The following is a 27,388-nucleotide window of genomic DNA, read 5'->3' as shown; positions in this document are numbered from 1 at the left end:
GAATGTGCAAGTTGAATTGTGCTACAAATCCAACGAGCAATCGTCTGCTTAGAAGCAGGAGCACCCAGCTTGTTGGGTGCATACAATATAAACAGCGAGTCAGACTTTCTGACTCCAGCCGTTCTTGAAAAATATATTTTCAATGCCCGGACCACGTCCAACAACTTGGAATCCTCCAAATCGTTAGTAGCCGCAGGCACCACAATAGGCTGGTTCAGGTGAAACGCTGACACCACCTTAGGCAGAAAATGAGGACGCGTCCGCAGTTCTGCCCTGTCCGAATGGAAAATCCGATATGGGCTTTTATAGGATAAAGCCGCCAATTCTGACACTCTCCTGGCTGAAGCCAGGGCCAGTAGCATGGTTACTTTCCATGTAAGATACTTCAAATCCGCCGATTTGAGTGGCTCAAACCAATGGGATTTGAGAAAATCCAAAACTACATTAAGGTCCCACGGAGCCACTGGGGGCACAACCGGGGGCTGTATATGTAGTACTCCTTTTACAAAAGTCTGGACTTCAGGAACTGAAGCCAATTCTTTCTGGAAGAAAATCGACAGGGCCGAAATTTGAACCTTAATGGACCCCAATTTGAGGCCCATAGACAATCCTGTTTGCAGGAAATGTAGGAATCGACCCAATTGAAATTCCTCCGTGGGGGCCTTCCTGGCCTCACACCACGCAACATATTTTCTCCAAATGCGGTGATAATGTTGTGCAGTCACCTCCTTCCTGGCTTTTACCAGTGTAGGAATGACCTCTTCCGGAATGCCTTTTTCCCTTAGAATTCGGCGTTCAACCGCCACGCCGTCAAACGCAGCCGCGGTAAGTCTTGGAATAGACACGGTCCCTGCTGAAGCAGGTCCCGTCTTAGAGGTAGAGGCCACGGATCCTCCGTGAGCATCTCTTGAAGTTCCGGGTACCAAGTTCTTCTTGGCCAATCCGGAGCCACGAGTATCGTTCTTACTCCCCTTTGCCGTATAATTCTCAGTACTTTTGGTATGAGAGGCAGAGGAGGGAACACATACACTGACTGGAACACCCACGGTGTTACCAGAGCGTCCACAGCTATTGCCTGAGGGTCTCTTGACCTGGCGCAATACCTGTCCAGTTTTTTGTTGAGGCGGGACGCCATCATATCCACCTTTGGTTTTTCCCAACGGTTCACAATCATGTGGAAGACTTCTGGATGAAGTCCCCACTCTCCCGGGTGTAGATCGTGTCTGCTGAGGAAGTCTGCTTCCCAGTTGTCCACTCCCGGAATGAACACTGCTGACAGTGCTATCACATGATCTTCCGCCCAGCGAAGAATCCTTGCAGCTTCTGCCATTGCTGTCCTGCTTCTTGTGCCGCCCTGTCTGTTTACGTGGGCGACTGCCGTGATGTTGTCCGACTGGATCAACACCGGCTGACCCTGAAGCAGGGGTTTTGCCAGACTTAGAGCATTGTAAATCGCTCTTAGCTCCAGTATATTTATGTGAAAAGACATCTCCAGGCTTGACCATACTCCCTGGAAGTTTCTTCCCTGTGTGACCGCTCCCCAGCCTCTCAGACTGGCATCCGTGGTCACCAGGACCCAGTCCTGTATGCCGAATCTGCGGCCCTCTAACAGATGAGCACTCTGCAACCACCACAGAAGAGACACCCTTGTCCGTGGTGATAAGGTTATCCGCTGGTGCATCTGCAGATGCGATCCGGACCATTTGCCCAACAGATCCCACTGAAAAGTTCGTGCGTGGAATCTGCCGAATGGAATCGCTTCGTAAGAAGCCACCATCTTTCCCAGGACTCTTGTGCATTGATGAACAGACACTTTTCCAGGTTTTAGGAGGTTCCTGACAAGTTTGGATAACTCCTTGGCTTTCTCCTCCGGCAGAAACACCTTTTTCTGAACCGTGTCCAGAATCATTCCCAGGAACAGCAGACGTGTTGTCGGTGTCAACTGAGATTTTGGAAAATTCAGAATCCACCCGTGTTGTTGCAGCACTAATTGGGTTAGTGCTACTCCGTCCTCCAGCTGTTCTCTGGACCTTGCCCTTATCAGGAGATCGTCCAAGTAAGGGATAATTAATACGCCTCTTCTTCGAAGAAGAATCATCATTTCGGCCATTACCTTGGTAAAGACCCGAGGTGCCGTGGACAATCCAAACGGCAGCGTCTGAAACTGATAATGACAGTTTTGCACCACGAACCTGAGGTACCCTTGATGTGAAGGGCAAATTGGGACATGCAGGTAAGCATCCTTTATGTCCAGGGACACCATAAAGTCCCCTTCTTCCAGATTCGCTATCACTGCTCTGAGTGACTCCATCTTGAATTTGAATTTCTGTATGTACAGGTTCAAAGATTTCAGATTTAGAATAGGTCTTACCGAGCCGTCCGGCTTCGGTACCACAAATAGCGTGGAGTAATACCCTTTTCCTTGTTGTAGGAGGGGTACCTTGACTATCACCTGCTGAGAAAACAGCTTGTGAATGGCTTCCAATACCGTCGCCCTGTCTGAGGGAGACGTTGGCAAAGCAGACTTTAGGAACCGGCGAGGGGGAGACTTCTCGAATTCCAACCTGTAACCCTGAGATACTACCTGCAGGATCCAGGGGTCCACCTGTGAGCAAGCCCACTGTGCGCTGAAATTCTTGAGTCGACCCCCCACCGCTCCTGAGTCCGCTTGTAAAGCCCCAGCGTCATGCTGAGGGCTTTGCAGAACCCTGGGAGGGCTTCTGTTCCTGGGCAGGGGCAGCTTGCTGTCCTCTCTTACCCCTTCCTCTGCCCCGGGGCAGATATGACTGTCCTTTTGCCCGCTTGTTCTTATAGGACCGAAAGGACTGCGGCTGAAAAGACGGTGTCTTTTTCTGTTGGGAGGGGGTCTGAGGTAAAAAGGTGGATTTTCCGGCAGTTGCCGTGGCCACCAGATCCGATAGACCGACGCCAAATAATTCCTCCCCTTTATACGGCAATACTTCCATATGTCGTTTAGAATCCGCATCACCTGACCACTGTCGCGTCCATAAACTTCTTCTGGCAGATATGGACATCGCATTTACTCTCGATGCCAGAGTGCAAATATCCCTCTGAGCATCTCGCATATAAAGAAAAGCATCCTTTAATTGCTCTATAGTCAATAAAATACTGTCCCTATCCAGGGTATCAATATTTTCAGTCAGGGAATCCGACCAGACCACCCCAGCACTGCACATCCAGGCTGAGGCGATGGCTGGTCGCAGTATAACACCAGTATGTGTGTATATACTTTTTAGGGTAGTTTCCAGCCTCCTATCAGCTGGATCCTTGAGGGCGGCCGTATCAGGAGACGGTAACGCCACTTGTTTTGATAAGCGTGTGAGCGCCTTATCCACCCTAGGGGGTGTTTCCCAGCGCGCCCTAACCTCTGGCGGGAAAGGGTATAATGCCAATAACTTTTTTGAAATTAGCACTTTTCTATCTGGGTTAACCCACGCTTCATCACATACATCATTCAATTCCTCTGTTCAGGAAAAACTACAGGTAGTTTTTTCACCCCCCACATAATACCCCTTTTTGTGGTACTTGCAGTATCAGAGATATGCAAAGCCTCCTTCATTGCCGTGATCATATAACGTGTGGCCCTACTTGAAAATACGTTTGTTTCTTCACCGTCGACACTAGATTCAGTGTCCGTGTCTGGGTCTGTGTCGACCGACTGAGGTAAAGGGCGTTTTACAGCCCCTGACGGTGTCTGAGACGCCTGGGCAGGTACCAACTGGTTTTCCGTCCGTCTCATGTCGTCAACTGATTTTTGTAATGTGCTGACATTATCACGTAATTCCATAAACAAAGCCATCCATTCCGGTGTCGACTCCCTGGGGGGTGACATCACCATTATCGGCAATTGCTCTGCCTCCACACCAACATCGTCCTCATACATGTCGACACACACGTACCGACACACAGCAGACACACAGGGAATGCTCTTATCGAAGACAGGACCCCACTAGCCCTTTGGGGAGACAGAGGGAGAGTTTGCCAGCACACACCCAAGCGCTATAATATATATGGGAACAACCTTATATAAGTGTTGTATCCTTATAGCAGCTTAAATATATAAAATATCGCCAAAAAAAGTGCCCCCCCCCCTCTCTGTTTTACCCTGTTTCTGTAGTGCAGTGCAGGGGAGAGTCCTGGGAGCCTTCCTCACAGCGGAGCTGAGCAGGAAAATGGCGCTGTGTGCTGAGGAGAATAAGCCCCGCCCCCTATTCCGGCGGGCTTTTCTCCCGGAGTTTGAGATATCTGGCATGGGTTTAATACATCCATATAGCCTCAAGGGCTATATGTGATGTATTTTTTAGCCATAAAAGGTATTATACATTGCTGCCCAGGGCGCCCCCAGCAGCGCCCTGCACCCTCCGTGACCTATGGTGTGAAGTGTGTGACAACAATGGCGCACAGCTGCAGTGCTGTGCGCTACCTTCATGAAGACTGAAAAGCCTTCTGCCGCCGGTTTCTGGACCTTCAATCTTCAGCATCTGCAAGGGGGGTCGGCGGCGCGGCTCCGGGACGAACCCCAGGGTGAGACCTGTGTTCCGACTCCCTCTGGAGCTAATGGTGTCCAGTAGCCTAAGAAGCCAATCCATCCTGCACGCAGGTGAGTTGAACTTCTCTCCCCTAAGTCCCTCGATGCAGTGAGCCTGTTGCCAGCAGGACTCACTGAACATAAAAAACCTAAAAACTTTTTCTAAGCAGCTCCTTAAGAGAGCCACCTAGATTGCACCCTGCTCGGACGGGCACAAAAACCTAACTGAGGCTTGGAGGAGGGTCATAGGGGGAGGAGCCAGTGCACACCACCTGATCCTAAAGCTTTATTTTTGTGCCCTGTCTCCTGCGGAGCCGCTATACCCCATGGTCCTGACGGAGTCCCCAGCATCCACTTAGGACGTCAGAGAAATATATTTTACAAAAAAAAAAATATATTTTGATAAGTAAGCCCAGACCAGGGGCGGCCGCGGCGAGGGTCTAGCCTGCCACAGCCGTCAGTCACCTCACCGGCCCAGTGTATTGCTTTCCCTGCGGGCCTGCGGGCTGCGGCTGCTCCATGTCTAAACAGAAATAGACAGAGCCGCGCGTATGAGAGAGCAGGTCAGGAGACGGGCGCCGCCCACACTGACAGCCTAACATGCATCCTGCTAGGCGCCGTCAGCACGAACGTCAGCGCTTGTGTGGCGCCCGTCTCCTGACCTGCTCTCTCATACGCGCGGCTCCGTCTATTTCTGTTAGAGACATGGAGCAGCCGCAGGGAAATCACACTGGCGTAGGTGAGGTGACTGACGGCTGTGGCAGGCTAGACCCTCGCCGCGGCCGCCCCTGGTCTGGGCTTACTTATCAAAATATATTTTTTTTTGTGTAAAATATATTTAATTGGAACATCTGAAAGACAAGAGAAGTCTCTCTATCCCCTCCCTCCCCGCCGCCCCGCGCCTCCCTATCCCCTCCCTGCCGCCCCGCGTCTCCCTATCCTCTCTCTCCCACCCAGCGTCTCACTATCCCCTAACTGCCGCCCCGCGTCTCGCTATCCCCTCCCTCCCTGCCACCCCGCGCCTCCCTATCTCCTCCCTCCCACCCCGCATCTCCCTATCCCCTCCCTTCCACCCCGCGTCTCCCTATCCCCTCCCTCCCACCCCACGTCTCCCTATCCCCTCCCTCCCTGCCGCCCCGCGTCTCCCTATCCTCTCCCTCCCACCCGCGTCTCACTATCCCCTCACTGCTGCCCCGCGTCTCGCTATCCCCTCCCTCCCACCCCACGTCTCCCTATCCCCTCCCTCCCACCCCGCGTCTCACTATCCCCTCACTGCCGCCCCGCGTCTCGATATCCCCTCCCTCCCTGCCGCCCCGCGCCTCCCTATCTCCTCCCTCCCACCCCGCATCTCCCTATCCCCTCCCTTCCACCCCGCGTCTCCCTATCCCCTCCCTCCCACCCCACGTCTCCCTATCCCCTCCCTCCCTGCCGCCCCGCGTCTCCCTATCTTCTCCCTCCCACCTGCGTCTCACTATCCCCTCACTGCCGCCCCGCGTCTCGCTATCCCCTCCCTCCCACCCCACGTCTCCCTATCCCCTCCCTCCCACACCACGTCTCCCTATCCCCTCCCTCCCTGCCGCCCCGCGTCTCCCTATCCTCTCCCTCCCACCCGCGTCTCACTGTCCCCTCACTGCCGCCCCGCGTCTCGCTATCCCCTCCCTCCCCGCGCCTCCCTCCCTGCTGCCCCGCGCCTCCCTATTCCCTCACTCCCTGCCGCCCCGCGTCTCCCTATCCCCTCCCTCGCACCCCGCGTCTCACTATCCCCTCCCTGCCGCCCCACGTCTCGCTATCCCCTCCCTCCCTCCCTGCCGCCCCGCGCCTCCCTATCTCCTCCCTCCCACCCCGCATCTCCCTATCCCCTCCCTTCCACCCCGCGTCTCCCTATCCCCTCCCTCCCACCCCACGTCTCCCTATCCCCTCCCTCCCTGCCGCCCTGCGTCTCCCTATCCCCTCCCTCCCACTCCACGTCTCCCTATCCCCTCCCTCCCTGCCGCCCCGCACCTCCCGATGTTGGAGTTGCCTACAGCAGCGGCAGCTCCGGAGACAACAGGCAGCGCTGTTACCTCTATTTCCGTGCCCTCAGCATCTCCGGCAGCATCTGCTTCCTCCGGGACTGAGGAACCAGGACCACTAAGGCGAGGGGTGGGGGAGTTGTGCTTGGTGGCAAGTGTCTGGGCAGCTCACCCCCAGATCACTTGGACTGCAGCTCCCCGCCTTGTGATCTGGGGGTGAGCTGCAGTCCAAGTGATCTGGGGGTAAGCTGCAGTCCAAGTGATCTGGGCAAGATCACTTGGACTGCAGCACACCCCCAGATCACTTGGACGCAGGGACAGGGAAAAATAAATAAAATAAATGTAAAAAAATTATATATTAATATCACAGCTGCCCGCCTCCCACCGCTGACCAGCGCTCACTTCTGCACGCTGCACCGCCATTGAAAGCTGACCACCGCAGACCACAACTGGCGGTGGTCAGAGGGACATCAACGCTGCAGCGAAGAAGGACAGCTTAGTACCGCCGCATCCCCCGCAGACCATGGGCTCATACGCCACCAACAACCACAGTCCCTTCCGCACCTCCGCTGCACATATCAGGTAATGTTACCCTATGTCCCTGCTGTCACGCTCTCAGTCCCTGCTGTCACTCTCTCAGTCCTTGCTGTCACTCTCTCTCCCTGTCCCTGAATTGTGAGTCATACCGTTTGCTATAATGTGAATTTCGTCTCATACCATATGGTAAAATCAGAATTTTGGCTCATACAGTATGCTGTAATGTGAATTTCGGGTCATACCGTGTGCTATAATGTGAATTTCGGCTCATACAGTGTGGTAAAATCTGAAATTTTGGGTCATAGCGTGTTCTGTAACGTGAATTTCGGCTCATACCGTGTGCTGTAATGTGAATTTCGGCTCATACTGTGTAGTAAAATATGAATTTTGGCTCATACTGTGTGCTGTAATGTGAATTTCGGCTCATACCGTGTGCTGTAATGTGAATTTCGGCTCATACCGTGTGCTATAATGTGAATTTCGGCTCATACCGTGTGCTGTAATGTGAATTTCGGCTCATACCGTGTGCTGTAATGTGAATTTCGGCTCATACTGTGTGGTAAAATATGAATTTTGGATCATACGGTGTGCTGTAATGTGAATTTCGGCTCATATGGTGTGCTGTAATATGAATTTCGGCTCATACGGTGTGCTGTAATGTGAATTTCGGCTCATACTGTGTGGTAAAATATGAATTTTGGCTCATACCATGTGCTGTAGTGTGAATTTTGGCTCATACCATGTGCTGTAGTGTGAATTTCGGCTCATTCCGTGTGCTGTAATGTGAATTTCTAGATAGTATAAGAATTTCTAGATAGTATAAGGGGTCCTAATACACTGAAGGACACGCCCCCATTTGAGTGGCCACACCCCCTCTCCCGGAGGCGCGTGCATAATTGCAACCTTCACTTTTCCATACCCCCACTTCAAAATGTCTACTTCGACCACTGTATATGTATGTGTGTGTATATATATATATATATATATATATAGTAGTAGTAGTTCCAGTTTCCTGGGGGGCACTCTCCTTTGAACATCATCACATGAAACTTCTTAATCCATAATAGGCTTTATTTGGTCACACAATTGGCTTTATTAAGTCTAATATATATATATATAGTATTCATTCTAGCACCCTGCACCTTTCAAAATCCATGCAGTTCCCCTTTCCTGCCTGGGGTGTCACTCTCTGCTCTGGTGTTTCTCAGCACACACAGGTCTGTATCACAGCACTGAGTAACAGATCAGAGTGTGCGGAGAAGCACCACAGCAGAGAGCGACACCCCAGGCAGGAAAGAGGAACTGCACAGTATTTGAAAGGTGCAGGGTGCTAGAATGAACACTATATATATATATATATATATATATATATATATAGCCAATGACCTCACCGCACGTCACTGCCACAAAGTTCTAGTTACAACCCTGATGCCTATCTATAATACTGTATAAAACTACAGACTGTGGTATTATACTATATATGGATGTGGGGCTGGATGCTTTTTAACTTGTGTGCATTTAATATAATATTTGTCAGGTTTTCTTTTGCTGTTATTTGGCTGCTTCAGGAGGATCAACATACTGTTAACACAGCCTCTAGATAACGTGATCACTCCACTGTCCAAGCAACAGGGGAAGGGGAGGGTCGGGAGGACGGGGGGGGGGGGGGGGGGGGGGGGTGTAGGCAGAAATTTTGCCTAGGGTGCCGAGAAACCTTGCACCGGCCCTGCCTGGAGCAGCCCCTCTGTTATGTGCCTGCTATCTGCGGCACCAACTACAAAACTGGGCTCCTCTGCAGGGAGGCGGGGTTATAGAGGAGGCGGCGCTATGCATTCTGGGAACAGTCAAAGCTTTTCAGCCTGTTGGTGCCTCGGATCAAGATCCTACTCTACACCCCTATGTCTATCCTTGTGGAGCCCAGTGTACCCCGCAGCAGAAACATTTATAACAAAGACAAACAAGTTACAGCATATAACTGCACATACTGTAAATACATCAGTCAAAATAACATCTTCACAACAGTGGGAAAATATTAAAAACTTCAACAGATAAATGAAGCAAGAATATTTGAGAAACAACAGTTTACTCTGTCTTTAAATTGCTAGGCAGTTCCTCTAAACAATAGATTAGACCTTTCGGGCCGATAAATCGGATGATAAGTGGCAAATCGGATGTGTTTTACATCCGATCCGATGTGCGTTCCTGTGAGCATCTGATCGGAGCCCCTAGGTCGTTAGTGCTGCACTCGTGATATGTCGGATCCCGCAGGCATGGCTGGGATCGCATACGATACATCGTATACAAAAGGACTGCAAGGGAAATCGCCTCCGACTTCAGCCTCAGACATATCGTTGTAGTGTATGCATTCAATCCTAAAATTAAGAGCCCCTCAGTCCCTTTTAATGATACAAAACAGACTTTAATGAGGTTTACTTAGAATTTGCCTGTCTTTTAATTCCAAACTTGAAAGTGCCCAGTTCAAGTCTCTAACACTAGTGTAACTACCATAGGGGAAGTGGATTCGGCTGCTATGGAGCCCAGGCAGTCACAGGGGCCCAAGCCTACACCAAGTCAGTCAGCTGTAGCACTGCAGTGCTCCTCCCCCTCTGGCTGCATGTGTATAGCAAAGCGAGAGCGCTGTGAGGAGGAGGATCTGCTGCAGTACCGGCAGCTGCCAGGAGGGGCCGCAGTGACACCAGAGCCAAGCAGAAACCAAAGTGGGCGCGGCCAGTCAGCTCAATTTATTGCTACTGCCGGGTGTCTGGCTGCTGGGCACTGCGCACCTCCGGGACCCACCGAGGCAACACCTCCATTTCATGTGGGGCTCCGGACTGTGACGTGGAGCCAGAGTTCAGCGCAGCAGCTGCAGGAAGTTGGCAGCAAAGAGCACCTCTACTTCACCAAGGTGAGCACCTACAAACCTGGGGCCTCTCAGGGTGTCACACCTGTATACACACCCCTGGGGGCCACACTTGCACACACATCTGGGGTCACACTTGTACACACACACACACACACACACACACACCTGGGGGATCGGGGGTCACGCCTGCACATACACCTGGGGGCAGGGCCGGACTGGCCATCTGGCACATGCCAGATGGGTCGATGGGCAGGTGGGCCGATCCACACCCTCAGAGAGTCGCGAAGGCCGCGCGCAGCGCAGCCTCCGGCTCTATGCTTCAGCTGCGACCACCGGTCTCCATGGAAATTGGGGCATGCCGCGAGTCCACGCCCCCGGACTCATGGCGTGCCCCCAGCAAGCGTCGCTATGGTAACGGGGGGGGGGGGAGGGGGGTTGTGCCACAAGTCCATGCCCTCGTGACTCACGGCACGCCCCATACACCGCGGCGGTGCGCCCCCCATGACGAGAGCGCGCACTCACGAATACCCGGGCCGAATTAGAGCCCCAGTGCGTCACTGCCTGGGGGTCACCCCTGCACACACACTTGGGTTGGCACCAATGAAGAGGAGTGCCGGCTCACTGCACCATATTATAGTATTACGGATACCTGATACCTTAGTCTCCATCCTCTCTGGTGCACCCCTCTCCCTCTGCTTTTCTCACCCCAAACGCCACCTCGCTCTTGCGGAGTGCTGGGAGGCCCTTTAAAATTTTTAGTATGGGGCCCACAAACGTCTTGGTACGCTTCTGGTCCTTAATATATAAGGCATACATTGCTGTCTCTCTGCCCTGTGATGAGAGACTCTTTCTCACGATCTGAATGATCTCACATTTATCTATAGCATTTAAAGGATATAAAACTGTTACTGTAACAACGCCATCCTCTTATTTATGCCAGAAACTACTATAGGGAATAGCACATTTGGCAATTTTGACTGAAGGCAAAAAATAATAATCTGTCGCTGCAGGAGTTTAGCCGCAACCTTCCTACAGTTCAAGTGCTATTAAGGGGTATTATACTGACAGCTACACTATGGAGACAGGTGCCAAAGGGCAACATAACCAAGTCAGACATCCAAGCAGGGTAAATTTCAGTCATATCTGCTCAGACAACAAAATAAAACTTTGCAACCAGAGCCTTATATTCAGCAAGAACCTGGGCACTCGCTGTATGAGAAACACCAAAATCCCAGATCATTTTACAGAAACACCAAACACATGTTCTTTGCTTCCTTCTGATTGTAATCATAAAATAACCTTGATCCCAGAACATCTGAAACTCTATGTGGACCGGCATAAAACACATTAAAAGATAATAAAATATCGAAGTCATAAATCACCGTCATCTGTACATTTTCCTTACACACTGACAATGTGACACTTTGTTTAATCATATTGCTGATACAAACTCTATTCTGACTTTGATAAATCAAAGCTGGTTAAATTGTTGTTTTCCAATAGAGATTAGAGAAAGGGACAGGGAATGTAATGAATGTATGTTTTGTATATGGAAAAAAAAAAGCACGAACATTGTAATTCTGTAAGTAAAGACTTTGCTTCAAATATTTTGAAAACATCAATCCATGGGGAGAAAAGAGTTATCGATTAGCTGCTGGAGACGCAAGGAAATTCTTCATCACTCTGTGATACATTACATATGATTATTGAAAGCAGTGTTTAGTGTACAATACAGGATCTAACCAGACAGATTGCCTCATTAGAGATAATGCACTGCCTGCATCTCTTTATTCCACAAAGACACTGGCGCTGATTAAAAGATATCCACCATAGTACAATGAAACAAACCTGAATATACCAAGGCCTTTAGAACACTTCAATCCAAAAGCAAAGGGAGGATTTTAATAGACTGTATTTTTATAGAGTGGCAGATGGTAAAAATGTGCTGCATTTGCCGAGTTCTTTTTTAATAGTTTCTCTGTGCCAATGTGTCAAAAGAACTTTAGGCACAAGCATGAATGTAACTTATAATGAAAAGAAAAAGATAAACAACCAAAGAGTAAAAGTAAAGGAAAATGAAAGCCAATACTGTCCATGCAGCAGGTGTGCTGTGTGCATTTATTAGCAAGGGCACCCCTGGCACCCATACACCAGTCACACTTCGGCCCTGATGAGGAGTTGGAAGTAAATGTTTGCAGATCGTATGGTAGAACTGAAACTAAACTTGCGCAAGTCACAGACAGTCATAGGCATGTCAGTCGCTTCTCGACTTATGATACTACCCTGTAGTGGGAGTCAAAATTCAGAAAGGGCATGTCAACGGAATTGTGGGCCATGCAGAGTTGTACATATGTATGTTTCCAGGTGTACCAGGGTTGGATTGGCCATCTGGCACAAGGACTGGCAACAGATATTGTGGGGCCCAGTACACTGATATCTCTGGGGCCCCCTTAACCCCTTATGATCACCCACTTTTAATGCAGAGGGTGGCTTTAAGATATAAGAAAATAAAACAAAATAAATAAAATATTAATAATAAAAAATAAATAAATATATATATACACACACACACACACACACACACACACACACACACACACACAGTGGTTGAAGTGGGAATTTAGAAGTGGAAACCATAATAGATTGTCTGGGAGTCTGAGGTTCACCTTGGTTGGGTGGGGAGGGTGGGGATTACCATGGATATTTTTATGGAGGGACAGGGCTGCACAGAATTATGTGGGGCCCGAGGCACATGGTGACGCTAGCAACTTCCCCATATGGCAGGCGACATCTGGAACACATCCAGAGAGGAGCCCCAGCCCGCAGCCACTTCCCCCATTGTCCCGGGATACCTCCAGCCCTTTATACCCAGCGTTCTCCTGCAGTACTTGTCCAACCAGAGAGTCCAGGGCGAATGCAGGGGAATACCATCTGTGTCCGTATCTGGCATCATTGCGCCAACGCAGCACGGACCAAGTGATGCGGTAGCGGGGGGTGGGGGGGAAAGAGGGTATTATTGCAGGGGGGGGGGTGCACTTGTTAATTATTCCCCCCCCCCCTTAATTTGCAGGTGGCCTGGAAAGTACAGTTTAAAAACATTATGAAGTACTGTGGTCCCATTTTTCGTGCTCCTGATCCTCGGGTCCCCCTGGGCCCGGTAGGGGTGTCCCCTTTGTCCCCCCCATGTCGCTGGGTATGCCCGCCACTTCTAGCAAGGGTCAGATGGGCTGGCCTGGTTGACAGTCACAGACGGAGCCATTCGGAGGACTGGGTCCAGGAGGAAGACTGTGTGTTTTAAATGCCAGGGCCAATTTGTAGTCCTAGTCCATCACAGATTTGCACCAAGTATAGGCTTCTGCAAGAGCGCCCTAGTGATGATGCCAACTATAAAAGTAAGTGAACGGACAGGGGGCTGGGGCACTTCAGTGATACCAGCAACTCTGCATATGGGTGAAACTGATTATATGTATTTAGTTCTGTGCAACACAGATTAAATAATGACAACTTTTGTTTAACTTAGCATCAGGCCTTTCAGTTTAGCACAGTGGTTCTCAAACTGTGTGCCTATGCATTCTGGGGTGCCTCAGGGCACTTGCAGGGGTGCCCTGGGTGGGTGGTCCAGGACCAATTCAATTATTTGTGGTCAAAACCAGTGCTGGTGGCTGCCAATCATAAAATATGTGGACAAACAGAAGCAAATCCTGTCCCTCGCCCAGGAAGATTCCTGGAAGGCCAATGTGTCTGTGGGGCCTGTTTTGTGTTTTGTCATGTGGCCCCACCCCCCACATGACAGACAGCCCACTGCACTCAGTACACTGCAGTGCCCCCCATTAATTCTGTTATTCCATCTCTGCAGTACAGAAACTCTGCCATCCAGTGATGCCGCCATGGCTACACGGTATGTTACACTGTACCTCTTGTGCTACCCATGTCGGGCCACTTCTCCAAAATTTTACAGGGCCACTTTTAGTTCCCAATCTGCCCCTGGTCTCAGACATAACTGTAGCAAAAGATAAAATGAGGGTCACAACTGCGTACAATCAGGCCCTATGAGGAGGGATTCCACCTCCCTCAACAGACCCAGCTCCCTCATCAAACCGCACACCCATCAGAGCTGCCTCCATAATTTCCCAGGCTGGTTTTCCATCCCAATCCACCCCTGCCCTCACCGCACAATTGAACCTAAGGATGACAAATAAACACAATTTATTTAATTTAAGATTTCTTTCTAAATTTATCAATAAGAAACTTTTGGTCTAGGGGTAGCTTGAAAACAATTCTGATACTCTAGGGAGCCCTGACTGCAAAAAGTTTGGGAACCATTGGCCTAGCTACATCTTAAACTGAAAGTGTGGTGCATAGGACTTCCATTAGGAGCTGTTAACATGTTTTTACCTGGACTGCCTGACCATTGCGTGGAGGTGGATCACTGTACAAGCTGGTAGGAAACAACAGAATGACCAGGGGTATTTTTATATCTGGCTCACGGTCTGGCTTGTGGAGGTGGAGCCACCATTAAATTTGCTATGGGTTCAGTTATTTCTAGTTACGCCGTTTTTCTATACTTATTCAGTAAATTGTAATATTTATAGGGATAACCAATAAATGTATTTTATTAAAGATGTGGCATACTTTTGTGCACCAAAATAAATTTTACAAGTGTGTGGGATTTGTTTTATTATTTTTTTATTTTTTTACTACATATTATTTAACTTTTAATGGCATAATTCCAATAACTGCAGATAGTGTTCTACATTAGAAAATAATTTGCTGTAACCAAACTACCAAATACCAAATGAAGTGGTTACCGATAGTCAGTGCTTTTTTTCTATGAAAAAAGGTATCAGTGCTCAGACAGAATGTACAAGTACTCACAAAAGGTTACAAGTTGATACAAGATTTATAATAACTTCCATATTCTCAACAAATCTTCAGACATTTATTTTTATTAATTTAGGAAATCATTTCACTGATAATATTAGCAGAAGGACGACTTTTATGAGTGACATATTTCTATGATGCCGTTGTCTGAATATCATATACCAAATTAAAGGTCTTGGTCCATAGATTTGTAGAAAAATATTGGCACTGTAATTGGTTGCTTTGTTTTGGAGTTACGTGGCCAAACATCTGCCTGCCATTTACAATGCATCACCATTGTTCTCTGGAAAATGTGACAGTTGGTGAATTCTCGCTGTGCATCTGCTGGGTGACCTGGAACATGTGACCTGCTGGCTGTGGAAACTGTGACTGTTATTTGCATCCACCCACTAAGCAGGGAGTGAAAAGGGTAGAATGTTCCGTCCTGCAAAATTCTGCCCAACTGAAACCAGGCACATCAGCTAGTTTCACTGGTTACTCCCTGCTTCCAGACCTAGCACCGGAGCTCAGCAGCGCTGTGTTTAGCATGCACTCTCGTCTCTGAAAGTACTACACAGATAACAGTTTGCCAGCTGCTTTTATTATTCATGTATCAAGCCTTGGAGAGAGATAAAGTAGAGAAGTGTCCCATTGCAGTCATTCAACAGTCATTTATCTAGCACAGTATTTCAAATGACTGAAACTGATAGGTTGCTTCGTGCAACTGCTCCAATGTATTCTCTCCCAGGCTTGATACATCCTATCCTGGGAGTCTTATTACAGCAAAGAAATATTTGTAATTTTCACCACCTCTGTCTATGTCTTTGTAAAAAAACATAGACGTAGTTTCTTTGCCATAGCCATCAGCCGCACCTTTAATTAGATATTACATCTCTAATTACATTTTTCATCTCTCTCTAGAAGAGTCCAGATGGGAGCTCCAAGTGTGCGGGACATAGTGATGCTACTGTATTTGTGTCACTTTGGCCCTGCCTTCCATTGCACATTGCTGGGATTCACATCATCATGTAAGTGGGTTGATATGGAAGTGTGCCCTAATCTCCTACAATTTTGAGAGTACAAAGAATCCATTATATAATACATGCCACCCCTTTATCTCCTTCAGGATACACACATAGAATACGTGTCCAATTTGGGTATATGCAGTTACGCGTGTTTCATAATAGGTTCTGTTTCCTTCGCTCTCCTTCCATCCATCAGTAAATGTTTTTGAATTGGCACACAGAAAATATTTTGTACATAGAGACAACTATACTCTGCGAACGAGTAAAATATATTTCAGATATTTGCCGTTCTGTATCGCTGCTAGAAGCTGCTGCTCAGGACTATAGCACTGCGCTCTCTGAATGGTTTGGCCTCACTTCACATACATAATAAAAGCCTCCTGCTGTGGATGCTGTATTGGCAGAGTTGATTGTACTCCAGAAGCATACTGTACAACACAATTGGGTTCTATTGGCATTTAAAGTACTGAATAAATGGTTAATCACTAGAAGGCTACAGAAAAGAATGTGTTTTTTTTAAAGGAAATATACGGTTCGTTTGTATCTTGTTATTAGATAAAATCTTAAAGTGTGTGAACAAACAATGCTTTGTGAAACACCACATGTATTATTCTAGGTGGAATAATTTTTTAGTGTCAGTCCAAGGCTTAAGGGGTATCCTATTAGCAGCAGTAATTTACCCCTGCTAATACGGATCCCCGGGGCTATCCTATTAGCCCCGATGTTGGAGTGCTGATTCCCCTATCGGTCGATAACAAATGGGATCCGGGATAAAGTCCTAGACCCAATTCTTCGGCAATAACACGTGTCTGTGAATTTATCCTGGATCCCATTTGTTATCGGCCGATAGCGGTTGTTGACCGCATGGAAAAAACGGGCTCCAATAGGATAGCCACTCGTTTTTGCTGCGTGGTAAACTACCGCCGGCAATAGGATACCCCCCTTATTGTGGAAAGTATATGGTGTCGTCGCCCACCCCAAAAAAAAAAAAATATCAAGCATTTAGAACCCCCTTATCTCTGCCCAAACCTGGTCCCAATTCACTCAGAAATGCACTGTATGGGTGTGAAAGCTCACCCCCTTCACGGTCAGCAAATCAGTACTATTAAACTGGGAAGATGAATAAACTGAGCAACTATTTTACTTACTGGTTATTATAACGTTGAGACTTCAGTTTTGTTGTTCCTTGTGATTATTGAACCTAGCAATCACTCACCATGACTACAAGGCCTTATTTTCTTTGAGTCAGACAAGTTAGGTTGAATTTAAACTTTACACATACTTGACTACTCTCCTGGAAACTGTAGAAGTCTAGATATTTTGAGGAGTTCTCCAGGCTCTCCAAATAGTAGGCAGTCCTCCTGTGTCCAGCCCCCTTTCTAGTGAAGTGAAGCGGATGGGGAGGATAATACTGGAAATCGCGGTTTCTGGGCAGAGCCAAATGATGCAAGTTTATGATAATCGCATCATTTTGACCCCGGACATTGCCTAATGACACAATTAGTCTGGCCCCATCCCCACAGATAACACCAGCATCTCCTCTCAGAGTTTCACCCAGAGAGGAGTTTCTTAAACTACAGTGCATGGCTAAAGCTGGGTACACACTAGGCGACATATCAGCCGTTCTGTCGATAGTGTGATAAATGTCATCTTTCTAAAATACAGATGGCACCACTAATGGAGAATATCGAAAGTAAACCCTTCAATGACCATCCCTAATACACACAAACAGCCTTGGTAGCCACATGACACTCTGGGCCTGATTCAGAAACAGACACTAAACGGCGGTCGCAGAGAGAGAGATTTTTTATGCAAAGTGAGTGATACTTGGGAACTGTTTAGGGGTGGTAACAGGGAGTGGCGCCAAAAACATAGACGTGTTTCCGGGGTGTGGCTCAGCCTGCGACTGCGATCCAATGTATCTGATGTCTTACTTCCTCCGTCCAGGCTATGCAACCATAGGGCTACTCTGAAGTTCGATAATCAATTGGTCTGTAACCGATACTGCATATTCGAACACAGCTGCCAGAACTAGCAAAGCCACCAGTGGATATCTCAATACAAATCTAGGCGGCATTTGCATATTTTTTGCGCAGTACACTTTTGAATCAGGCCCACTTTGGAAACTCTGCCCAATTCTATATCAGTAATATCGGGTGGTCTTCAGTATGCCGACTGACGGGATCCCGGCGCACAGTATACCGGCGCCGGGATCCCGACAGCCGGCATACCGACACTTATTCTCCCTCGTGGAGGGAGAATAAAATAGCGTGGCGCGCCACCGTGCCCGTAGCGCGGCGAGTGCAGCGAGCCCGCAAGGGGCTCATTTGCGCTCGCCACATTTGTTCGCAGCGGTGCGATCGGGTTAGAACTGTGCATGCGCCGGTGTGGTCGTTGCCTAGCGATCGCCTCTGCCTGATTGACAGGCAGAGGTGGTCGCTGGGTGGGAGGGGGCTGGACGGCGGCGCGGTCCGGCCAACGCAGGCGTGGCTGGACCATTGGAGGGGGGGGCCGCGGCGGCTGCGTGACGTCACAGGCAGCCGCTGCGACCCAGGCAGCGAAGAGGTTATCCTGGCCAGCCGCAGGAGCTGCGCTGGCCGGGAGGAACTCCTGAAATGCAAAAACATCACCGCCTTGCGATGCTTTTGCACTTCTGCGGGGGGGGGGCTGGACTGACATGTGGGGCGGACTAGCCCCGTGCTGGGTGTCCCCCCGCATGTCTGGGTGCCTGATCGTAGCTGTGCTAAATTTAGGACAGCTACGATCAACTCGGAATGACCCCCAATGTTGGGCTGGCACACAGAAAAATATGGGAATGTTACATATGGTATATATTTGATTTAGAACACACTTTATACATTAATTGCTATTGATCATAACAATGGCTGACACCCCACCGCCTTTTATATTCACAAGAGAAAGCAGGATACTAATCACAAAGCGCTTAGCTGCTGTGGAATTTTATTTTATTTGCTTGAAAACGGAATATCTAACATTCAGACCAATGTGGTATGGTATACTAGTTAAAAGCCAGGTCACCGCACTGCTCATCCCACACAGTGTCCCCACCCTTCCTGCCGGACTGATTCACCTTCTCTCCCTGCCGGTAAGTGACCACACGTGTCCCCGATGCAGGAGCACTGCAGGATCATGTGGTGGTTCCTGAATCTGTTTCCTTGTTACTGCTGCTACTTGTTGCAGAGTCCCGGGATGGCAAGTAACCAGGGGCTGCAGCATAGTATATGGAGGATGGGATGTACAGTATGCAGTATATGGAGGAGGGGGGTGACCTGTATATAGTGGGCACTATATTGAGGGCTATAGGGTGCAGTGTGTCTACAGAGGTGACTATATTGAAAAAATCTGCATCTCTCCACTTTCCCAATCTGCCCCTACCACTCCACTGTCTTTCCAGTCCCTATCTAAGGCTGTGTACACACGGTGAGATTCGGACTTATCCGATTCTCACTGTGCGACGGGGGGCCGGGTCGGCACTTAGGTAGTATCGCAAGCACATAATGAGTGTGCTTGCGATCCTGGTTCTGTGCGATTTTGGCTAAGTGTCAATCCTGGCTATCTCTTCTATAGAGATAGTCAGGATTGACTTGCCAGCACAGCCTATTTTTTCGGCCGATGCCGACCGCGCGGGGCTGCGCATCGGCATCGGATCGGGATCGCAAGATGACTGTCACCTTGAGATCTGCACTATCTTTTCTTCCGATTCTGACTATATAGTCAGAATCGGAAGAAAAGATCTTACCGTGTGTACACACCTTAACAGTGATTTGCGGAGGGGTGAGGCAGGAGAAGCAGAGCCTTTCCTGTCATACTAATGTAAAAGCCAAATTTTGACTTTATAAAGTATATGAAAAATACAAAGAATATTAGAAATATATTTTTTGTATTATTCTAATAATTTTTATAGTCAAAATTCTAAAGTAAAAAGTCTATGGCAGGGGAGGCCTATCTTTTCTGCACTAATCAAAACGCACCAAATTTCCAGCAGTATATACTGCTGCACCTGTGTATAATGCCCACATGAACCCTTTGGCTCATATATTGTGTGTAAATCTAGCTCTGGCACTAGCCAGTGCTTCCTGACCCCTTTACCCCCCTGGACATCCCTGCTATCTACCCCAAACCCTCTCCCCCCTCCCCCCGGGCCATTATCTGCCCCTACTCCCCTTTCTCTCTCAAGTCATTATCGGTACAACCCTCCTGCCCTCTCTCTTTCTCCCCCAGTCCCTATCTGCCCCTACTCCCACTCTCTCTCTCCACAGCCCCCTCTCTCCGTATGCAGCAAGTGTGAAACAGACAGATCAGTATTATTAATATTAGCAGTAGCAGGGTAGGATACTGTAACATCTCCCTGCAGTATCACTTTCACCTGTGAATCACTTGGTCTGTGTGGCTGCCTCAAATGGCCACTAGCGCACATAACAGAAGCGAGGATCAGCTAGCCTTTTATTCAGAGGCGGAACTATCGCCAGTGCAACCAGTGCATTGCACTGGGGCCCGCCACTATCCAGGGGCCCAAGGCATGTAATGAGTCAAACTGATTCATTACATGCCGCTGTGTGCTGCGGGCAACCGCTGCCCACAGCACACAGCCGCCCGGACAGAGAGGAGAGGAGCGCAGCGGTACGGGGTTGAAGGAGGAGGAGGGAGGTGGAGGAGGGAGCCGCAGCAGCGCTTTACTACTGGTTGAGGCGCTGCTGCTGCTGTCCCTCTGCTTCACTATAGGCTGTTTTCCGAGAACAGCCTATAGTGAAGCAGAGGGGCAGCAGCAGCAGCGCCTCCACCAGTAACACAGCGCTGCTGCGGCTCCCTCCTCCACCTCCTTCTCTCCTGCCCGGGAATCGTGACCAGAAGCTGCACCGAGGAGCCTGAGCCAGCGGAGAGGGTAAGTATAATTCTTCTTTCTTTCTTTCTTTCTTTCTTTCTTTCTTTCTTTCTTTCTTTCTTTCTTTCTTTCTTTCTTTCTTTCCATAAAAGGGGGAATGTGCCTGCCGCAATGTGTAAAAAGGGAGAATCTGCTTGCCGCAATGTGTAAAAAGGGGGAATCTGTCTGCCGTGATGTGTAACAAGGGCACACTGTCTGCCGTAATGTGTAAAAAGGGGACGCTGTCTGCCGTTATGTGTAAAAAGGGCACGCTGTCTGCCATTATGTGTAAAAAGTGTACGCTGTCTGCCGCTATGTTTAACAAGGGCATGCTGTCTGCCATTATGTGTAAAAAGTGTACGCTGTCTGCCGTTATGTGTAACAAGGGCACGCTGTCTGCCGTTATGTGTAAAAAGGGGACGCTGTCTGCCGTTATGTGTAGAAAGGGGACACTGTCTGTTGTAATGTGTAAAAAGAGGAATCTGTCTGTCGTAAGGTGTAAAGGGGTCTCTACCTGGTGTAGTGGTGCTACTGTGCGGCGTAATTTGAATAATGGAGACTACTGTGCACCGTTTTATGAATTGGTATTATTTTGTGGCCACACCCCTTCCCCACGAAGTCACGCCACTATGTATTTTGCGCGCGCCAACAACGCGCACTGACCCTGTTTTGCATGCAGGGGTGGGGCTCCAATGCCGTTTCTTGCACACAGTGCTAAAATGTCTAGTTACGGCACTGTTGCTAGGTATCCATTTCTCTGGCCCTGAGCAGGACCCCCTCATCAGGTCCTCTCCAGGGGTGAGGGGGTGGACTTGGATGGGATGGGGAGCCCAAAGCATTTTGTCGCTCCTGGGCCCACCGCTTGCTAGTTCCACCACTGCTTTTATTATATAGGATGATTTGAAGGTTTCGGGATTCAGCAGATAGTATATTTAGGATTTCTTTGGTAGTATACTTAGTATCTTTGTTATAACGTGCAATTTATGTATATATGTATGCAGGGCAATTTTTCTGGCAGAACTGTCCGGAACGCTGTTCCTGAAGCTCTTTTGAAAAATGACGTCAAGAGGAACCTCCTCCTGGCGCCAGCAATTTTTTTTGGGGTGGTCAGGTGCTGGGCTCTCACTCTAGCACCCAGATCAACTGCCGCTCACACATCCGCTTCCTGAGATCAGTGCAGCACCCTGACTAAGTCTGGTCGTGTGCCCTGACAAAACATGGCTGCTCTCTTCGTTACGGCAGTCAAGCCCTCAGATAACATAGCCACCCAAGCCTTCTCTGCCCATCCCATCTGGTGCAATAACTGGACAACTGTGTGTCCATCTGCCTGGTGAGGTAGCAGGGTGACGGCGAGTGAGCTGGTAAGACTCACCCCGCAGGTGTACTGGGCGGAGAGGCACAATCAGCTGTAACTCTGGGTGGAGCTCAGAGACATGCAGGTACAGTCCTCCTGCGGTGCCCACTCTCCATGGTCACCCCCAGCCTGGGGCATGCTTATTCCTGGTGCACAGTACACCGATCCTACGCTGCCAGGCTGGGTGCCCTTCCTAATACCCACCTGATAATGTGCTCAGCTACTGCACCAATTGCTGTGTGCCAGTCATGCAGTGGGATTATTCCAGTGGTTTTCATTCATTCTTATGGTTATAATGTGTAGACCCTCCAAATGACACCCCTTCCCCCAGGTACACATTGCTCTGCTCCCTGACTTCCCACCTCTGTGATTGCATCCACCTGTGTTGATCTTATTATTTGATGAGAAGGGTGTTCAGCACAGGTGGAGAGCATTTTAGACTTGGTAGAAGAGCTCACATTGGAGGCTATGTATGTTTTATTAATACCACCTACATATTGGCGTTATACATTGCTATTATCACTGTGCTGTCATCACTATGCTGACTGAGCTCTATAGGTAGGGTGGTGATCACTATCCAAACCTGTCTCTGCTCCCTAGCATTACTTGGCTGGAGAACCCTGGCAACGAGCATGAGACATCTGGCAACAAGCATGACATGAAACCCATGGAAACGAGCATGGCACACAGAGCATGAAACCCTTGGCAACGAGCATGAAACCCCTGACAATGAGCAGGTAATTTAAAAGTAATTTAAAGCCTTACTGTGTGGCAAAATCTACATTTTTATTTTGAAAGTTTTAGGCATATTGCATTGGGGTGTGAGATCTTACTGAACAATTTTTCAGGTCTGTAAACGGGGGTACACATTAGGCGATTTTAGCCTAAAAAATAAACGATAACGACATAAATGTCGTTATTATTTCTTTTTAGGCTTATATCGTCCAGTGTGTATGGGGGCAATATTGGTGACCGATGAACGATGTGCACTCCCGCACACGTTTCAGCGATCACCAATATTGAGCTGACATGCAGCTCAACCCGTCAATGTGAAGCTGAGCTGCATGTTTGGAATGCTGGCGGTGACTTAACTGAACGTTATCGTTGACTGATAACGTTCAGTGTGTATGCACTATATCGTTGAATGCTATATCGTTCAACGATATACAGTAGTCGTTCACTACCGGCAATTCCCCATCGTGTAGTATGTACCAGCGTGCCAAAAAGGACAACCGGTACTGAGACAGCGTACATCACCAGGGATGTACACCCACATCAGTAGAAACAGTGATAATACATTCTGGCGAAATGTGGACCTGCTTCACCGAGTTGAAGCAGGTCCACACACATAACAAAGGAAGACGGAACATATTTGTACTTCTTATTTCTAACTGAAGCAAATAGCAAATGATGGAACTGTCATTGTTTGACTTTTTATGATTTATAATTGTTGTTTCTTGTTTGTTTGTGTCTCTGAGTGATGGTGTCAAACACACACAAGGCAGCTTGTTGCACAGTATACATGATTTTCGCACTGTAATTATTAAACAAAAATATAATTTCCTAGGTTGTCGAGTACCAAAGGCTGATGACCTACAACATAGAGGACAATTCAATTGTTAGCACTCGGGGGCACAAAACGGAACAATTCAGTTGGGGCTCCATTTCAGTCTTAATCGATCTTGGGGTTACAGGGTTATAACACACATTTACTAACATTTAAAAATGAATATAAAAAATCATGTGTTAGTAAATGTGTGTTTTAGCCCTGTAAGACCAACATCGATTATAAGATCGATTTTAGTCGATCTGAAATAGATTAAAATCAATCAAAATCGTCCTTTGCTAAATATAACCCCTGTCGTCCGTGGAAGAGATATTTCTTCTCACATCCTCTTGAGGTGCAAGAAGAAATGTGTGCAAAGTCTGTGATTTAGGCCCCCAAAAGGGATAAATGGTACAGAAATCGGTCATGGAATGGACAAAATCTTTTTGGTATTCTGGGAAGCAAATATCATTAGTTTAGAAAGGCTTAGAATCATAATTGGAATTTATATATTCTCTTTAAAAGAGAAACCAGATGCTTTCTCCACAGTTAAATCCTATTCTGACATACAGACTATGGGGACACACAGACTCTATTCCTCACTATGGGAATGATTCAAATGTTTATTTTTGGGTGACCATGGCCAAAGTAATGGGCACCCATTAAAGCAAATCAATTGTTGCTTTGATCGGCCGCCCAATACTTTATACGCACCCAAATAGTTGGAGTTTAGTCACGAATAGCGGCTAATCCCATCTAAAGTTCTGGGTAGGGCGCCCAAACTCCCTTCTGTACATGCACCGGGTCTGCCTCTATTCGAGCAGCCCCTGCGCCAGCCCAGCACGTGTGTGTTTCCTTTTGCAGTACACCGAGGATCTGCGGAGGACCTCCTGGACGGCTCCAGTGGACATGTGTGAGATCTCTGTACTATCATGAGATCTCCAGTGCAGCCCAGAGTGGTTAATCGCCACAGCCAGGGACAGCGCTGTCCCTGCTGTGGCGAATGGGCAACGACATCTGCAGCTGTTGAAATCGATAACTGCAGATGTCAGGTCAGTGCCACGGGCCGTTCATACATTTTCCTGCATATTGGCGTGCTATCTTGCAAATAGTAGCGCCTGTCACCTTGCACACACACCCACGTTCATGCATGATGGAAAACTGGTATCAGCGCACATAACAGTGCAGATGCCGCTTCTCCCCCATAACGACTTGTAATACATCTACCCCTCAGTCCTCAAGGCACTTTAACAGTCCAGGTTTTCAGGCTATCCATGCTTAAGCACAGGTGACTTAATTTGTACCTCAGTCAGTTTGATTATACCATCTGTGCACAAGCATAAATATCTTTAAAATCAAGACTGTTAGGGTGCCTTGAGGACCGAGTTTGGGAAACCCTTCCCCCAGTGTGTGTGTGTGTGTGTGTGTGTGTGCGTGTGCGTGTGCGTGTGTGTGTGTGTGTGTGTGTGTGAACTGCGTTATTTGTGGTGCTATGTAAATAAGCGACAACAATACATTTACAAAATCTGCACAAAGCAATTTCTTGTTGCTAATGTGGTAAAATGTCTCACTGTATGCATAGCTATAGATATCCGGGCCTGGTCCTTTTTCTACTACAGAGAAATTTGTCAATCTTCATTTGCAGCCAATGATCTCTGACCCAAGCAGCGGAATCAACATCTGTAACAACAACACTACTTACTGCTATCTCACACAAGAGCAGTCCTTGTACAATTCACACCAACACGCTTTGTGCTGAACATAAAAAAAGATTTAAAAAACTCACCGTTGTGGATAGCTTTCCTCCGTTCTTTTCAGCATGTATCACAGCGTCTTGAATGAGTGAGAAAAGATTGAGAAGAACACGTTCTAGGTCATAAATACCATGCATTTCTTTTGCAAGTCTCTCAATGGATGCAATGTACTCATTCCAGTAAGGGTCAATTTCCACCACACTAGATAGACAACCTCTCATAACAGTTCCACAATATCCAGCACAAGGCCGTGCCAACAAAAGGCCTTGACAGTGGGAACAGTACCACATTTTCAGAAGTGCCCTACCGCAGTCTTTGTTGAACTTTAAATAGTCCGTAGTATTAATCACTTCGATTCCAAGATTCAGAGCCTGCAGGAAAACCCGGGAAGCTTGTAATGATTTTGATACTTGTGTCATGATCGTTTTGGGATACTGCCCAAAAGCACCGACGTCCCGTCTGGCTAGTCGAAGACACTCCACATTTTCAACTGACTCCTTGAATCCAGGGTTTAAGTAATTTCCATACACTACCGGGAACAAGCCATCAAAAAACTCATTGACCATATCATTCACATTTATGTCTGATCCTAAGATATACAGTGAAATGTCTGTGAATAATTCACCAACAAGCTTAAAGGTCTTCGATGAGATGTTTTGGTAATGAGTTTTAAACATTGCGTTTGTGTAATTTCTCGCATGCCGTATCACCATTTCAAAAGCCTCTGCAGAGAAAAGAAAATGAGAAGGGTCAAAAAAGATTTTTTTTTTTCAATTATTTGCTCATTGTTAAATAGTTCCTTTTTAAGCATTACAATTCACAAGATAAGGATGAGGCTTTGTATTTACACTCATTTCTGTATAAATCTCTAAAAGTATATCTACATCTTCTACTAACAATGCTCCTTTGTGCCTAGAATGCTTTTTCAACACACATTGTATCCCCAATGTGTACAGGCAATCAGAACATCTTTCAATAAGTTGTGTCATATGGATGCAGAATTGTGCAGAGGAGAGTCTACAACGCTATCCTGGTAAGTGATAGTTTAATATATATCCTTTATCATTTCTATGCCGGATAAGATTTTTCAGTAAATTTAGGAAAACCAATCCGGAATTTCAAAGCTTCCTATTGAAGAAATGTAAACTGATGATTACAGATTAAAAAAAAATGCAGAATATGTAATTTAAGAATGCCTCTCCTAAACCAATAGTCATACTATTGGTCTATGAAAAAACCTATACAGGTTGAGTATCCCTCCAAAATGCTTGGGACCTGAAGTATTTTGGATATCGGATTTTTCCGTATTTTGGAATAATTGCATGAGATATCATGGCGATGGGACCTAAATCTAAGCACAGAATGCATTTATGTTTCATATACACCTTATACACACAGCCTGAAGGTAATTTTAGCCAATATTTTTAAGAACTGTGTGCATTAAACAAAGTGTGTGTACATACATACAATTCATTTATGTTTCATATACACCTTATACACACAGCCTGACGGTCATTTAATACAATATTTTTAATAACTGTGTATATTAAACAAAGTTTGTGTACATTGAGCCATCAGAAAACAAAGGTTTCACTTTCTCACTCTCACACCAAAAATTCTGTATTTCGGAATATTCCGTATTTCGGAATATTTGGATATGGGATACTCAACCTGTACCAGTTACCAGCCTCCAGCTGATAACATAATTCATAACATAATGCAGTGGTTTCCAAACTTTTTTGAATCACGGCACCCTAGAATATCAGAGGTTTTTTCACGGCACCCCAAGGCCAAAAATTTCTTATTGAGAAATTTAGAAAGAAATATTACATTAAGTAGATCGCGTTTATATGTCATCCTTAGGGTCAGTTGTGTGGTGAGGGACAAGATTTGCTTCTGTTTGGCCACATATTTTATGACTGGCAGTCACCAGCACTGGTTTTGCCTATTATATTGACCATGAATAATTTGAATTGGTCCAGGACAACCTACCCAGGGCACCCCTG

The 27,388-nt window shown here is 47.5% G+C and overlaps 1 protein-coding gene across 4 annotated transcripts in view; it reads right to left on the bottom strand.

Annotated features, from left to right (window-relative positions):
• Nucleotides 1–27,388, bottom strand: part of GPC3 (glypican 3) — a 1,559,491-nt gene that overhangs the window by 965,206 nt on the left and 566,897 nt on the right. For all 4 annotated transcript variants that reach the window (XM_063937475.1, XM_063937478.1, XM_063937476.1 and 1 more), the window contains exon 3: nt 25,415–26,106. In XM_063937475.1, coding sequence (XP_063793545.1) covers nt 25,415–26,106 — 692 coding nt within the window. The remainder of the gene's footprint in view (nt 1–25,414; nt 26,107–27,388) is intronic.

This window comes from Pseudophryne corroboree, chromosome 8, assembly GCF_028390025.1.
Source record: "Pseudophryne corroboree isolate aPseCor3 chromosome 8, aPseCor3.hap2, whole genome shotgun sequence".
Classification (NCBI taxonomy): domain Eukaryota; kingdom Metazoa; phylum Chordata; class Amphibia; order Anura; family Myobatrachidae; genus Pseudophryne; species Pseudophryne corroboree.
The sequence above is the reverse complement of the archived record's forward strand: the minus strand, read 5'-3'. Positions and strand labels throughout refer to the sequence as shown.